Source organism: Nanorana parkeri, unplaced genomic scaffold (genome assembly GCF_000935625.1).
Source record: "Nanorana parkeri isolate BGI_ZX_2015 unplaced genomic scaffold, ASM93562v1 scaffold31, whole genome shotgun sequence".
In the NCBI taxonomy this organism is placed as follows: domain Eukaryota; kingdom Metazoa; phylum Chordata; class Amphibia; order Anura; family Dicroglossidae; genus Nanorana; species Nanorana parkeri.
Window position 1 is genome coordinate 1,308,633 of NW_017306299.1, and position 14,544 is coordinate 1,323,176.

General features: G+C 48.7%; 1 protein-coding gene across 1 annotated transcript in view; it reads right to left on the bottom strand.

Annotated features, from left to right (window-relative positions):
* EHD3 (EH domain containing 3) overlaps positions 1-8,206 on the bottom strand; it is a 53,125-nt gene extending 44,919 nt beyond the window's left edge. Inside the window, exon 1 of the mRNA XM_018568417.1 lies at positions 7,970-8,206. Coding sequence (XP_018423919.1) covers positions 7,970-8,196 — 227 coding nt within the window. The 5' untranslated portion in view covers positions 8,197-8,206. The remainder of the gene's footprint in view (positions 1-7,969) is intronic.
* Positions 8,207-14,544: the final 6,338 nt, after the last annotated feature.

Below are 14,544 nucleotides of genomic sequence, written 5' to 3' on the forward strand. Positions count from 1 at the left end.
GGGGGGGCTGCTTCTAACGGATGTGGGACACAAGGTCTGACTTGAATATGGATCTCAGATACAAGCCTGTTTCTGCATTTGACTTGCTGCCCTATGCGAAGCCTATGTACACCTTGAGGGCTTGTGTAGACGACCTTTTAAAGCAGGGGTAGCCAAACCCCGGCCCTCCAGCTGTCGAACTACAAATCCCATGAGGCATTGCAAGATTCTCACAGCCACGACTCCCGGAGAGAGATGCCTCATGGGATTTGTAGTTTTACCACAGCTGGAGGGCGGAGTTTGGCTACCCCTGTTTTAAAGGGTCAGTCCACCAAAAAGTGATATTTTAGGTATAAATGGAGCCCGGTGGCATCTTATATGTCCCAGCCAAATTCACAGCTCCTATCAACGTGAAGTTTTGAGTGTTCCCCCCGTCCCCTATATAATATAGAACATGTAGGAGTGCAGACCCGGGAACTCAGAGCAGGGATGGGGACCCGTGTTCTGGTGGCACCAGTATATAACCAGATTTTTCTCTCACTTTGCAGAGATTTCCTCTTGCTTCCTGTTGTGTCTTCAGGACAGGAAGTCAAGGGAATTCTCCCCAATGAGACAAAGGCAGAAATAAATCCTGACGGGGATCTTTACCATCCCCTACTCTACCCATGTGTATTCTTCCTGGAATCTTGGTGAGCTTTGTTTATTTCTTCCAGATCTGTGCTGTCATCCAGTGTGAGACTTGGAGCTTCCTGTAATAAAGACCGCTCACTGCTGCTCTCTCTATGTGTGCAGGTGACTGGTCTTGTCTCCGCCCACTCCTGTAATAAAGACCGCTCACTGCTGCTCTCTCTATGTGTGCAGGTGACTGGTCTTGTCTCCGCCCTCCTGTAATAAAGAACGCTCTCTGCTGCCCGCAGCCCTGGAGAGACCACCCGCAGCCCTGCAGAGACTGCCCATACCACCATATTAACAACCATGGGAAAGAGCTGCGGAGTGTCTGCCTGCTGGGAGCTGTAGTCCGGTAGGCAAGGTCGACACCTTGGTGGTTAACGGGCCCCCCCAAGTGGTGGAACGCCAGTGCCCAATCGCAGCTGTGACGCTGGTAGTTTCACCACTTGGGGGGGCCCGGACAGGAGAAAGAGGGCCCCGTTAACCGCCTCAGCTCCCAGCATGCCAACTCTCCGCAGCTCCTTCACATGGCGGTGGGGGGTTGGGGGAGCCCTTCATGTTTTTTTTTTGCACCGAGGCCCTGAAGTTTCTAGTTACGTCTCTGGCTGCTGGCATTGTCTCCACCCCCTTCTGTAGTTTTTTTTATAGGCAGCCTGTAGTGGGTGGGGCTTGTTGGGTCGCTCCCACAGCTCTCCTCTCTGTACAGCACTGTGCAGGTTATATCTGGGTTTGTAAAGACATTTGTTGCACACAAAGAATAATTATCCTCTTGAGGAACAGATTTAGGTTTTGTGCCCGGACTTAAAGTGACATTAAACCCTCAGATTTTTTAACATAAACCCATACTGTAATGTGTGCCTTACTGTAATCCATGGCTGTTTCCCTTCTCTTTGCTGCTCTTCCTTTTAAATCCGTATCTGTTCTCATGCTGAGGGAGAACTTCTGTTTTGCAGCAGACATCCTTATCTCTGGAATGGATACACGGTGTCTGTGTGTAGGTTGACAACCTGAGCCAGCACTACAGGAAGAGGCACTCAGCTGCAAAGGGAAGTTCTCCCCAAGCATGAGAAGACATGAGGATTTAAAAGGAAGAGCAGCAAAGAGAAGAGAAACAACCATGGATTACACTAAGGCGCACATTACAATATTGGTTTATGTTAAAAAATCTGAGGGTTTAATGTCACTTTAATGTTTCATGAATTAGTAGGGTGGGTGTCTGTGAAGGTTCTCATTCATCCAGGTCAGGGTATATCAGTAAACAATAAATCAAGGCAACTGGACTTGCTGTATTTTTCTTGCAGACGTTTCACTGGTCACCCGACCAGCTTTCTCAATTCAGAATGGCTTGTACAAAAATTATCTGGTGTAACAAGGACACTCCACTGAAGACCGGAGGTGCAAGTACAATGCAGTTTATTTGCTTTCAAAACGATAGATAACACGAAATCCAACATAAATAGCTTGCTGTAGCATAACAGATAGGGGCTCACCAATCCTCGAGTTGTCACGTACACTCAAGGTGTCCCAGTCTTTTAACAAGTCTCTCTCGCAGCACTGCTGCTCCGGCCTCAATCTTTAGGGCCACTGTCTGGTTCCTCCAGACAACAGCAATAACATGCCAATCCTCTCAATATGGTTCACAAACCCGCAGCTCCCTGCTGCCCTGGCCTCCACACTGACTCCGGGGTGGAGCTCTCCTGACTCACAGGTGGGGCCCTGAACACATCCCAGCACACACTTCATGAGGGATGTAAACAGGTGCACAATCAGGTGCTGGTCACCACCAAAGCATGGACCCAGGAATGGAGATTTCTTCCCACCCAGAGCTCTAAGAAATCTCCTGGCTCCAGGATCCCAACCTTGATCCAGAAAACCCAGAAAGAACTGAAAAGGCAGTTCTCTCCTGGTACCAGTAATGTCTTCCTGGAGCCACTCAGCCCCTCTGGCTGAGAACCCTGGGTGACTTTGAGGCCACCTAACACCGTGGTATTGCCTCACAATGCCACACTGGGAATAAATATGGTGAATGTTGCTCCAATCCACATAATCTGTTAGTCACAACCATGTTTTGATTACATTTGCATAATTGGAGTCTAGGATGTGTTATTAACCTGCCCAGAGAGAAGTGTTAAAACAGAATTGTATAGAATAGAGGTGTGGGGGAGGGGGACATCTATTGTCTGCAATAAACCTCTTAGACTCCAATTATGCAAATGCAATCAACACCTGGTTGTGACTTAAGGTCCCCACACACCTTGCGATAATGGTATGATAATCGCGAGAAATCCCGCGATCGTACGATTATCGTAAGGTGTGTGGAAGCCGTGCGACCTCTACTACTGTAAGGTCGCACCACTTTTAACTTACGAACATGTTGGAAAACCCGCTGAGCATCGTACGCATGTTCGTACGATAAAAGCCGGACGGGCCGGTGTGCGCAAGCGCACACTGCCCGCTCAGCATTGCGGTCATCGGAAGCCCGCCCCTCAGGGGGGTGCGGCTTGCGATCATCGCAAGTACGATCTGCCTGTCCAAGATGGGCAGATCGTACGTTTTTTTAAGTACCTTACAACCATCGCAAGACAAAAGTCTTGCGATGGTTGTAAGGTGTGTGCCCAGCATAACAGATGCTGTGGATTGGAGCAACATTCACCATATTTATTCCCAGATAATTTTTCCTACAAGTCATTCTGAATTGAGAAAGCTGGTCGGACGACCAGTGAAACGTCTGCAAGAAAAATACAGCAAGTCCAGCTGCCTTGACTTGTTACAGATATAGTAGTGAGAGTGTTTCATATAAAGAAAAATTCTCTCCATCTGTCTATGAATAAATATAAATCGTTCCGTGACAGACTTCATGTAAATTTGTTCCCAGAAGATGTCCGGACTATAATTTGTGTCACGCCCAAATGAGCGGATCATCCCAAACACTGGAACGCATTTTTCCAAGTTTTAATTCCAGATAGTGGACACAACGGTGGACACCGCCTGCAAGTCAACATTTTTTCTCCTTGCAGATTGCACTGGCCCGGATCGCAGGCACTAATTATTATTGTAAAGGATTTATATGGCGCCAACAGTTTGCGCAGCACTTTACAATATAAGGAAGACATTACAATCACAATACAATTCAAGACAAGATGGTAAGGAGGGCCCTGCCCCTGAGGGCTTACAATCTAAAAGGGAGGGGCCAGTGATACATGAGGAGGTAGCTGTGTGGGGATGAATTGTTTGAGTGTGCCACATGTACTTTAATGTGCCACGCATACGGTTGCCGGCGATCTTACCGAGTTCAATGCACCACCACGCCCCCTCAGAAAAACTGAGCTGGCCAGGTTGCGTTACAGAGGGCGAACGCACTGGAACGCACTCCTGATGGTGTGACAAGGCCCTTAAAGTGAGACTACACTCAGGAGTTAAATCTTTAAAATAATCAAGTACTTCAAATATTAACAACAATGTATCTTATTTGTGTATCACTCGGCTGTAGATCCTCAAATCATCTCTGAATTGGTGCTGACACTGTCCTTCCTTCTGGAGGGTGGCTACTTTTGTTCCCCATGGTCCCTGTGTGTGTTGTAAAGTAGTCACCGCTCCAAGCTCGCTCCTGTGATGGACTACAATCTCATGTTTAGTTTACTAGTTTGTAATTTTGTAACTAGTTTGAGATTGTAGTCCATCACAGGAGCGAGCTTGGAGCGGTGACTACTTTACAACACACACAGGGACCATGGGGAACAAAAGTAGCCACCCTCCAGAAGGAAGGACAGTGTCAGCACCAATTCAGAGATGATTTGAGGATCTACAGCTGAGTGATACACAAATAAGATACATTGGGAGGGGGGGGATTTATCAAAACTGCAGCAGGCAGAATCGGAAGCAGTTGCCCATGGCAATCAATCAGCATCTCTCCTCAGGTTGCTCAGGTAAGATTTGAAAATGAGACAGAGAAACTGATTGGCTGCCGTGCAAATCTGCTCCAGATTTTGTCTGTTCCAGTTTTGATAAATTCCCCCCATTGTTGTTAATAGTTCAGGTACCTGAATGTAACTCCGAGATATAACTCGGGAGTGTTGTGTCACTTTATCTGGAGAGGGAAGAATTTCCATAATGCCGGTGTATAGAGGAACCGGCGGGATCCTGCGTGTGGAACTGCTGAGAGCGTGCCAGACCGCACCGAGGTGCCCTTGATGTGTCATGTGACCCTCACATTCCATACAACATTCAACTACACGGGCATCAGGCACAACCCCGCCCCCCCTCCACACATCACCAATAGAAGATATATTTGTTCCTCCCGAAGAAGAATTTTAGACCCTAGACCAAAACGAGTACTTAACCCTAGCAGTGCCGGGGCAGCCCCACTGCAGAGGATTTCTTCTGCCCGGAGGTCTTCTTTAACTACCTCCGGGCCGGCCGTAGTAAAAAAACGGCCGGCCCGAGCTCTCTAGATCTGAGCGGGCGTCTTTAGACGTCCGCTCTGACACGCCCCCCCGGTACAGAGTTGCATGACGGAATAAACGTCAGTCAAAGTACTGCAGCGCTGAATACTGAAAAATGGCCTGGCCAGGAAGGGGGTCTAAACACCTGGTCTTGAAGTGGTTAACTACTGTCCCAATGTAACACTTCCGGGTATTTATTACCTCTCACACAGTGCTCCCCCTGACAATGCCTTCCATCTGCTTTTCTCTCTAGAAGGTCGGAGCCATCTTTGTTCAGTCATCACCCAGGGTCACCTCCCCAATTCTTCATCACTACTGCACTCCTCCTCCCCAATTCTTCATCATTACTGCACTCCGCCTCCCCAATTCTTCATCATTACTGCACTCCGCCTCCCCAATTCTTCATCATTACTGCACTCCGCCTCCCCAATTCTTCATCATTACTGCACTCCGCCTCCCCAATTCTTCATCATTACTGCACTCCGCCTCCCCAATTCTTCATCATTACTGCACTCCGCCTCCCCAATTCTTCATCATTACTGCACTCCGCCTCCCCAATTCTTCATCATTACTGCACTCCGCCTCCCCAATTCTTCATCATTACTGCACTCCGCCTCCCCAATTCTTCATCATTACTGCACTCCGCCTCCCCAATTCTTCATCATTACTGCACTCCGCCTCCCCAATTCTTCATCATTACTGCACTCCGCCTCCCCAATTCTTCATCATTACTGCACTCCGCCTCCCCAATTCTTCATCATTACTGCACTCCGCCTCCCCAATTCTTCATCATTACTGCACTCCGCCTCCCCAATTCTTCATCATTACTGCACTCCGCCTCCCCAATTCTTCATCATTACTGCACTCCGCCTCCCCAATTCTTCATCATTACTGCACTCCGCCTCCCCAATTCTTCATCATTACTGCACTCCGCCTCCCCAATTCTTCATCATTACTGCACTCCGCCTCCCCAATTCTTCATCATTACTGCACTCCGCCTCCCCAATTCTTCATCATTACTGCACTCCGCCTCCCCAATTCTTCATCATTACTGCACTCCGCCTCCCCAATTCTTCATCATTACTGCACTCCGCCTCCCCAATTCTTCATCATTACTGCACTCCGCCTCCCCAATTCTTCATCATTACTGCACTCCGCCTCCCCAATTCTTCATCATTACTGCACTCCGCCTCCCCAATTCTTCATCATTACTGCACTCCGCCTCCCCAATTCTTCATCATTACTGCACTCCGCCTCCCCAATTCTTCATCATTACTGCACTCCGCCTCCCCAATTCTTCATCATTACTGCACTCCGCCTCCCCAATTCTTCATCATTACTGCACTCCGCCTCCCCAATTCTTCATCATTACTGCACTCCGCCTCCCCAATTCTTCATCATTACTGCACTCCGCCTCCCCAATTCTTCATCATTACTGCACTCCGCCTCCCCAATTCTTCATCATTACTGCACTCCGCCTCCCCAATTCTTCATCATTACTGCACTCCGCCTCCCCAATTCTTCATCATTACTGCACTCCGCCTCCCCAATTCTTCATCATTACTGCACTCCGCCTCCCCAATTCTTCATCATTACTGCACTCCGCCTCCCCAATTCTTCATCATTACTGCACTCCGCCTCCCCAATTCTTCATCATTACTGCACTCCGCCTCCCCAATTCTTCATCATTACTGCACTCCGCCTCCCCAATTCTTCATCATTACTGCACTCCGCCTCCCCAATTCTTCATCATTACTGCACTCCGCCTCCCCAATTCTTCATCATTACTGCACTCCGCCTCCCCAATTCTTCATCATTACTGCACTCCGCCTCCCCAATTCTTCATCATTACTGCACTCCGCCTCCCCAATTCTTCATCATTACTGCACTCCGCCTCCCCAATTCTTCATCATTACTGCACTCCGCCTCCCCAATTCTTCATCATTACTGCACTCCGCCTCCCCAATTCTTCATCATTACTGCACTCCGCCTCCCCAATTCTTCATCATTACTGCACTCCTCATCCCCAATTCTTCATCATTACTGCACTTCGCATTCCCAATTCTTCATTACTACTGCCCTCCGCATCCCCAATTCTTCATCATTACTGCACTCCTCATCCCCAATTCTTCATCATTACTGCACTCCGCCTCCCCAATTCTTCATTACTACTGCCCTCCGCCTCCCCAATTCTTCATCATTACTGCACTCCGCATCCCCAATTCTTCATCACTACTGCACTCCTCATCCCCAATTCTTCATCACTACTGCACTCCTCCTCCCCAATTCTTCACCACTACTGCACTCCTCCTCCCCAATTCTTCATCACTACTGCCCTCCTCCTACCCTATTATTCACCTCTACTGCCAACTACTGCACTCCTCCTCCCCAATTCTTCATCACTACTGCCAACTACTGCACTCCTCCTCCCCAAGTCTCCATCACTACAGCCAACTACTGCACTCCTCATCCCCAATTCTTCATCACTACTGCCCTCGTCATCACAACTGCACTCCTCATCCCCAATTCTTCATCACTACTGCACTCCTCATCCCCAAAATTTCATCACTACTGCATTCCTCATCACCACTACTAACTACTGCACTCCTCATCCCCAATTCTTCATCACTACTGCTAACCACTGCACACTCCAGGTGATAAAGCATCCATTGTATTCCATCATCCTATACTGTAAGGCAGTGCAGCGATCAGCAAAGACGCTCCAAGGGCTGTAACCCCCAGCAACGAATCTGAAATCTGGCTGGACCCCAAGAAACTAAATTGACCGGTTGCCACGGGTGACAGCAAGCTCAATATCACTGTTGCCCCTGCAAACGAACCCCGGTCATGCCTTCCCCCAACCCAAAAGATAAAATTACCTAATGAAGGTGGTCTTCCCCGTGGAGTATTGACCCACCAGCAGCACCATGGGCTTGTTATCGAAGTCGGCGTCCTCCAGCGCTGGCGAATGGAACTCGTGGAACTTGTAGTACTCCTCCAGGGGGAGGAGCTTAGTCTTGTAAAGCTTCTTGAGCCCATCGCTGACCGTCTGGAAGACCTCGGGGTCCTTCTTCCTCCGGTCATCGCTCCCCAGCCAGCTGAACATGCTGGCGCAGGCAAGAGCAAAAAAAAAAAAAAGGATCAAAATTTAAAAAAATTAAAATAATAAAAATTCAATTTCAGCAGCAGAAATAAAATCAATTGCCACTGATTTTGCAATAATGCAGATCAGTCTGTGCAGGTCCAATGCTGCAGCCTGGTGATGGTGCACAGATTATAAATCAGAATCTTTGATTTTTTTTGTTGCTGGAAGGTGATGAAGGGCAATCACTGACAATGATTAGGTAGGAGAACCATGAAGAACGCCGCTCCTCCGGCTCTGGGCTGCTGCTGATGATGGGAGGCCAGGGCACAGGATCCAAAGATGCACATCAGCCTTTTCCAGCTGGATTTAAATGCCAGCAACCCAGGAAACTGATGTACACCGGAAGTTCCCATCTCCTGGCAAGCCGCCCCCCAGCCGTGAGCACGGGGTGAAGCCGAAGAGGGCGGGGCTACGCTGGGTGGATGAGCCGCTGTCAGATCCCTAGCACTGCAGTGAAGGGGCGGGGCTTGTCCAGCCCTCCTCTGCCTGCCGTCTGCCTGTGTCGCGCTGACATCTAGCGGCCGCCGGCGGTAATACCGCCCACCTTTGCTGTTCTAAATTTAGCCCCCCTGCTAAAAATAACCGGCAACGTCATCGATTGTTTCTTAGCTGATGTGAGAATATATGTCATCATGGGTCTAACAGCCCAATTATGACCGCCCTGGGGTAATTAGGTGTAATAACCCATTGCAGGCAGGTTGCAGTGCATAGCCATGGAGCATACAATACTGGAAATTACCATGTGGTTAAAGCTCACCCTACACCTTACAATCTGATTGTACAATTTCCTTAAAGCTTGCCGCACATGTTACAATCTGATTGTACAATCTCTGCCTAAATTTGATTGTTTGGTCAGATTGTAACATGTATGGTGACCCCCTTAGATCTACCAAGACTATATAGTGCAGTGGATAGGCAACCTTGGCCCTGCAGCTGTTGTGGAACTACAAGTCCCATGAGGCATTGCAAGACTGAGCCACAGGCGTGACTCCAAGAGGCAGAAGCATGCTGGGGTTTGTAGTTTCAGCAAAGCTGTAACGCTGAGGTTGCCTGAACCAAGTATAATGCAAGGATCTGCCTGATTAGATGCAGATTACTTGGGTAGTTTAGTTCAGTTCCCCATAGAACACAGTTTTGGTAAACCTAAAGTTCATCCTACAAAGATTGTATGGCCAGATTGAAGTGTATGGTGACCCTAAAGCTGATCATACACTATACAATCTGTACAATCTACCACCAGGGATTTCCCTGACTTAGGAGGGATTTCCTCTCACTTCCTGTTGTGGCTATCGGGCAGGAAGTGAAGGGAAATCTCCCAAACAGGACACAGACAGTAAAATAAAAGCTGTCAGGGGTACAGGGAATGCGCGCTGCATCCGATGCCCATTGATTTCAATAGGTGTTACATGCACGACAAACAAGGGAAAGTAGCTCATGCAGCAGATTCTGCTACAGGCATGCCGCGTTTTTTCCCCGCATGCGTTCTAACGCGTCCATGCATTTCCGGTTTTCCTGGCTGCGTTTTGGGTGCCAGTAACAAGTCATGGCGCTGCAGACGTGTTGCACAGTTTTTGACACGTTTCCGTGACGCGCATTTGTTGATGTTGTTGATGTTTCTATCTCCGTAGGCACTGAAATAGATATGTTCCATTCAGATAGGAGCTTGACACCAGATTCAACGGAGGCGACAGGGTAAGTTTTCCCAGGGTAAGATGAGCAGCTTGGCGGGGAATCCTCATTTATAGAGGATACGATGTTGACGAAGAGCCACAGAAATGGGTGAGAGCTTGCGGCAATTAGCAGTTGTCTGTTGAGACAAATCAGCATGTAGAGAAATGCCGCTGAACTGAGGTGGTAATTCAGATTGAGACTTCGCGGCCGCCGTTGCTCTTTCTTTGGTGTGGTAAAAGTTAACTCGGGCCAGGACATCTCTAGGAACCGTGTCAGGTAAAAAAGAGGGTTTAACGATCCTGTGTGCTCGGTCAATAACGAGGTCTTGATCCGATGCGTCTGGAATAAGTCCTTTTAGAAGCTGAGTAATAAACTGTGGAAGCTGATTAGAGGTGATGTTTTCAGGAATACCTCTGAATTTTATGTTGTTGCGTCTCGCACGGTCTTCCAGATCAGCGCACTTTAATTTGAGCCAGGGGCGTCCCGAGGCTGGGTGACACCCGGAGCGGTAACCGAGTGTCAACCCGCCGAGACGTCATCGTGCATGTGCGGCAGTCTTCTGAGAGGAGGGGACAGTCATCCGGCGGCAGGATAAGGTATGCGCCGTGTCCCCTACTCTCTCCTGATACGGTCCATGACCGAGCGCCCGACTTTTCAGAGGGGGGTGACACCAAAATGACTGAGTCATTTTGGTGTCACCCCTCCAATGGTGTCACCCGGGTGCGGGCCGCGCCCCGCTTGTGACGCCACTGATTTGAGCCATTGAATTTCAGAGGCATGTGCTTCAAAATGGTCCACCAGAGAGTTGTGGCCCTTAGAGAGATCCGTTATTCTATTCTCAGTGCGTCACACTCGTGTGGTCAGAAGCTGCATGGATAGTGACAGCTTATCAAACATGACTGACATGTCTTGTTGCAGGGAGGAACGCAGTGAAAGGAGCATATCCTTCATATCAGCAGATGAAGCAGGTTGTGCAGTGGAAGGATACATTTCCAGAGCAGGAGCAGGGGATTGTAGTTGATTTTGTACAATTGCTGAGGCCAGGGCCGTCTTTAATACTGATTGGACCCTGGGCAAACATTTTCTTGGGCCCCCCACTAAGGCCTCTCCCCACCGATCAGCCATCCTGAAGTGACAGCGCTCCTAGTACTATGTGTCCCCAGTTATGAATGAACAGGAAGTGCTTTACATCACATCCTGCTCATTCATGACTTTCTCAATGGGTGGAAGCACTCACTATAGAGGCTTCTACCCATTGATAAATGGATGATAGTAAAACATTTACTATCACCAGTTTCTGAATGAATGGGCAGCCTCTGTACACCAAACATGTTTTCATTCGTTTTGTCAACCGAAACACATTTTTAGGCTATTATGGATTTCGCCATCAGCGCATTCTGCATCCATCTCGGAGGCAGAAGGCATGACGTCACATGCCGTGTGTGCGGCACGTTGGGTGACATCACACGTTGGGGGGCACAATTTTCTGTTCTTGCCTCGGGTGCAAAAGGAGCTAGCTGTGGCTCAGGCAAGGGTTAAGACAAGGTCTGCTTTAAAGGAGAACTATGAGGGGCGTGCTTTTCACTCATCCTCATAGTTCTAGCCGACCTGTGACAATGAGACTATCACAGGTCGGCTTAGTAGATCGGGAGGTGAGCGAACACATACCGGCGTTCGCTCACCTCTCGATCCTGTCACAGTGTCGTGGGACCAGGGGTGCCCTCTCGCCTGGGGTCCGGCGGGTGTGACAGAGATCGTAGGGTCCTTATTGGGGTGAATTGGTGCCCGGCGGCATGCTGCATGTTTGCACATGAGCACATGCATGACATGCGTGCGTGACGTGCGCATATGGCAGTGCCGTGGCTTATTAGTTGCTTCGGGTGCTGGTCATTGCCAGGGAGGGCCTTGCGAGCACTCCTCTCCCAGCCGTCCCATTGGTTCGCAGGGACCTGTGGCTTCCTGTTGCCCAGACAACGGGGGCATCGCTGGCCCCTGCTGGGTTTAAATTCCAGCCAGAGCCAAGACTTGTTGCTGAGTTATTCTGCCATTCCCTAAGCAGCTACAACGCCTCCTTTCCTGTTTCCTGCCTCCGTTCCCTGCTATTCGGATTTCCTGGTTATCGACCCCTGGCTTGCCTCACCGTTTATGATACTCGCTGCCTGCCTCGACCCGGACTGTACTCTGACAACGCATTTTGGATTATCCTTTCTTGTACCTCAGCCTTGACTCTCCTTCTGGGATTGTTCCCTGCTATTGGGTTCCAATCCAGCAAACAGGGGGACTTCGCTCCTTCCCTAACACACGGCTCTCTGCCGTGACAGGGGAGGGGCTTGATTCCCCCTTCCCCACTCCGATCCGCCAGCGCTGACTGGCAGAACGGACGGGGAGGGGGCGGGTACAGCTGGCTCTGCCTGTAGATAGGCAGAGCCAGCTGTCAGTCACGAACCTGGGCAGATCCCGGCATAATTGTCGGGATCCGCTTCAGCTGTGACGTCTCAGTACACCGCAAACTACAGCTCGCGGTATACTGAGCCTAGGGTGACGGGAGGACGCTAGTTTGTGTCCTCCCGTTACCCTAAGGAGAACTATGGGGAGAAGCCTTAACCCCATAGTTCTCCTTTAAAGTGACATTAAAGTCAAAAATATTTTTCCCTCCCCCCAATTTTAATTATAGCACTTACCTTAACTGATGTTTCTTAATCCGATCTTTTTCTTCTTTCCTGTTGTTTTCATCTGTCCCTCCAGCGCTGCTGCGGGTCTCTGATCCAGCGCTGTCTCCTAGCAGAACATAACTGATGACTGATGTCCACATTCCTAATGGTCATCCGGTCTGTAATCATGTATGTAGTCCGGCATGTGCTGCACGGTGAACTGCAGTAACACGCCTGTAGAGTTCAGCCTGCTCCGTACTACACATTCTTCTTTCCACAGTCAGCGCTTCGTCCCGTAATTAAGGCATCCCGAGCTCAATGTCTTCACGTGGAGGACAATTGTATCACTTTCTACAAATTATTATTTACTGACTGCTGTACAATTCTGAACATCGCCTGGAGCTGCTGACAGACAATTATTACACAGAGCCACAAGATTTAATGAAGCCAGCATTTCTTGTAGCTTGGAATGATAATGTATATTATTTCTCCTCTTCATAGGAAGCTAAAGCGTATGTTTGTGAGCACATGATCACTGACATTTTTATTACATTTAACTTAAACCCTTCAGGCCTGGAGCTCATTGGATCCTAAATACCCAGAGGATCATTTGACAATAAATCTACTTTGCGTACTTAAATAATTGTTACATTGTTTCTTTAGGCAGTATATTAGAAACAGCAGAGGAAAAATACATTTGATTTCATAGGTGTTTTAATTCCTTTGCATCTTGCATGTGGAATTGTATCAAAGTTCTGTTATTTTCTGACTTTGGCTGAGAAGAAAGCTTCCATCTTCTTCTCTCTCTATTTGAATTCCCAGATAGTGACTGATGTTTCCTAGCTCTTTAATTTCAAAGTTTTGTTTTAGTTTGTTATAATGTCATCAACATCAATTAGGATGTATATCCTTCTGTCTTCTTGAGTCCTGGAATAAAGACAGGGATCTGCTTTGCTTCTTGTGAATCCCTCTTTCATCAGTATTTCATTCACTTTCTCATTGCACGTTCTTGCAGATTGCTTGCGTCCGTAGACGACTAAAATGCGACTAAAACTAAAATGCGTATTTTAATTATCTGAATTCTTTTAGTTTTAGTCAGAGGCGTAACTAGTGACCTCAGGGCCCCAGTGCAAGAATCCATGAAGGCCCCCCCCCCCAAAGAAGAAAAAAATTAGGTACATTGTTTAAAAAAAAAAAAATGTAGACAAAAAAAAATGATATTAGGGGTTACCGGGATATTAAATATCCTGGTAATCAGCGGTTACTAGGGGCCCCGCAGAGGCGGCTCTAGAGTTTGTGAGGCCTTAGGCAAAACTCAAATGTGAGGCCCCACTTACACCCATAATTAAAAATTTTAATTGACCCGCGATAAGTGATGGTAGAGCAAGGCGGACGTCCAGCGGAGGGGCCCAGGGCCAACGCATGGATTTTACAGCCTGCACAGGTCAAAACTCCCCCCCCCCTACCCCTCTTCCCGGCACCCTCAGCTTTTTGCTAGATCCAGCCCTGGTCCCCTTTCACCCGGGAGGTGAGCTGATTAGGGTTGCCACCTTTTCTTAAAGCAAAACCTCAACACTCTAGCAGTGTGTAGCATCTTATTTTTGCAGAATATACAGGCAAGAGCGAAGAGAGACAGCCAGGAGAGAGAGCGAGTAAAGAGAGACAGCCAGGAGAGAGAGCGAGCAAAGAGAGACATACCAGGAGGGAGAGCGAGCAAAGAGAGAGAGCCAGGAGGGAGCGAGGAAATACAGCCAGGAGAGATAGCGAGCAAAGAGAGACAGCCAGGAGGGAGAGCGAGCAAAGAGAGAGAGCCAGTAGGGAGAGCGAGCGAGCAAAGAGAGACAGCCAGGAGAGAGCGAAGAGGGACAGCCAGGAGAGAGAAGGGCATAGCAACACACCCACCTGAGGTCCCACAGAACCCACCATAGATCCTGCACAGCCCACAGAGACTCTCTATGGTAAGCTCTGCAGGGTCTCAGGTGGGCTG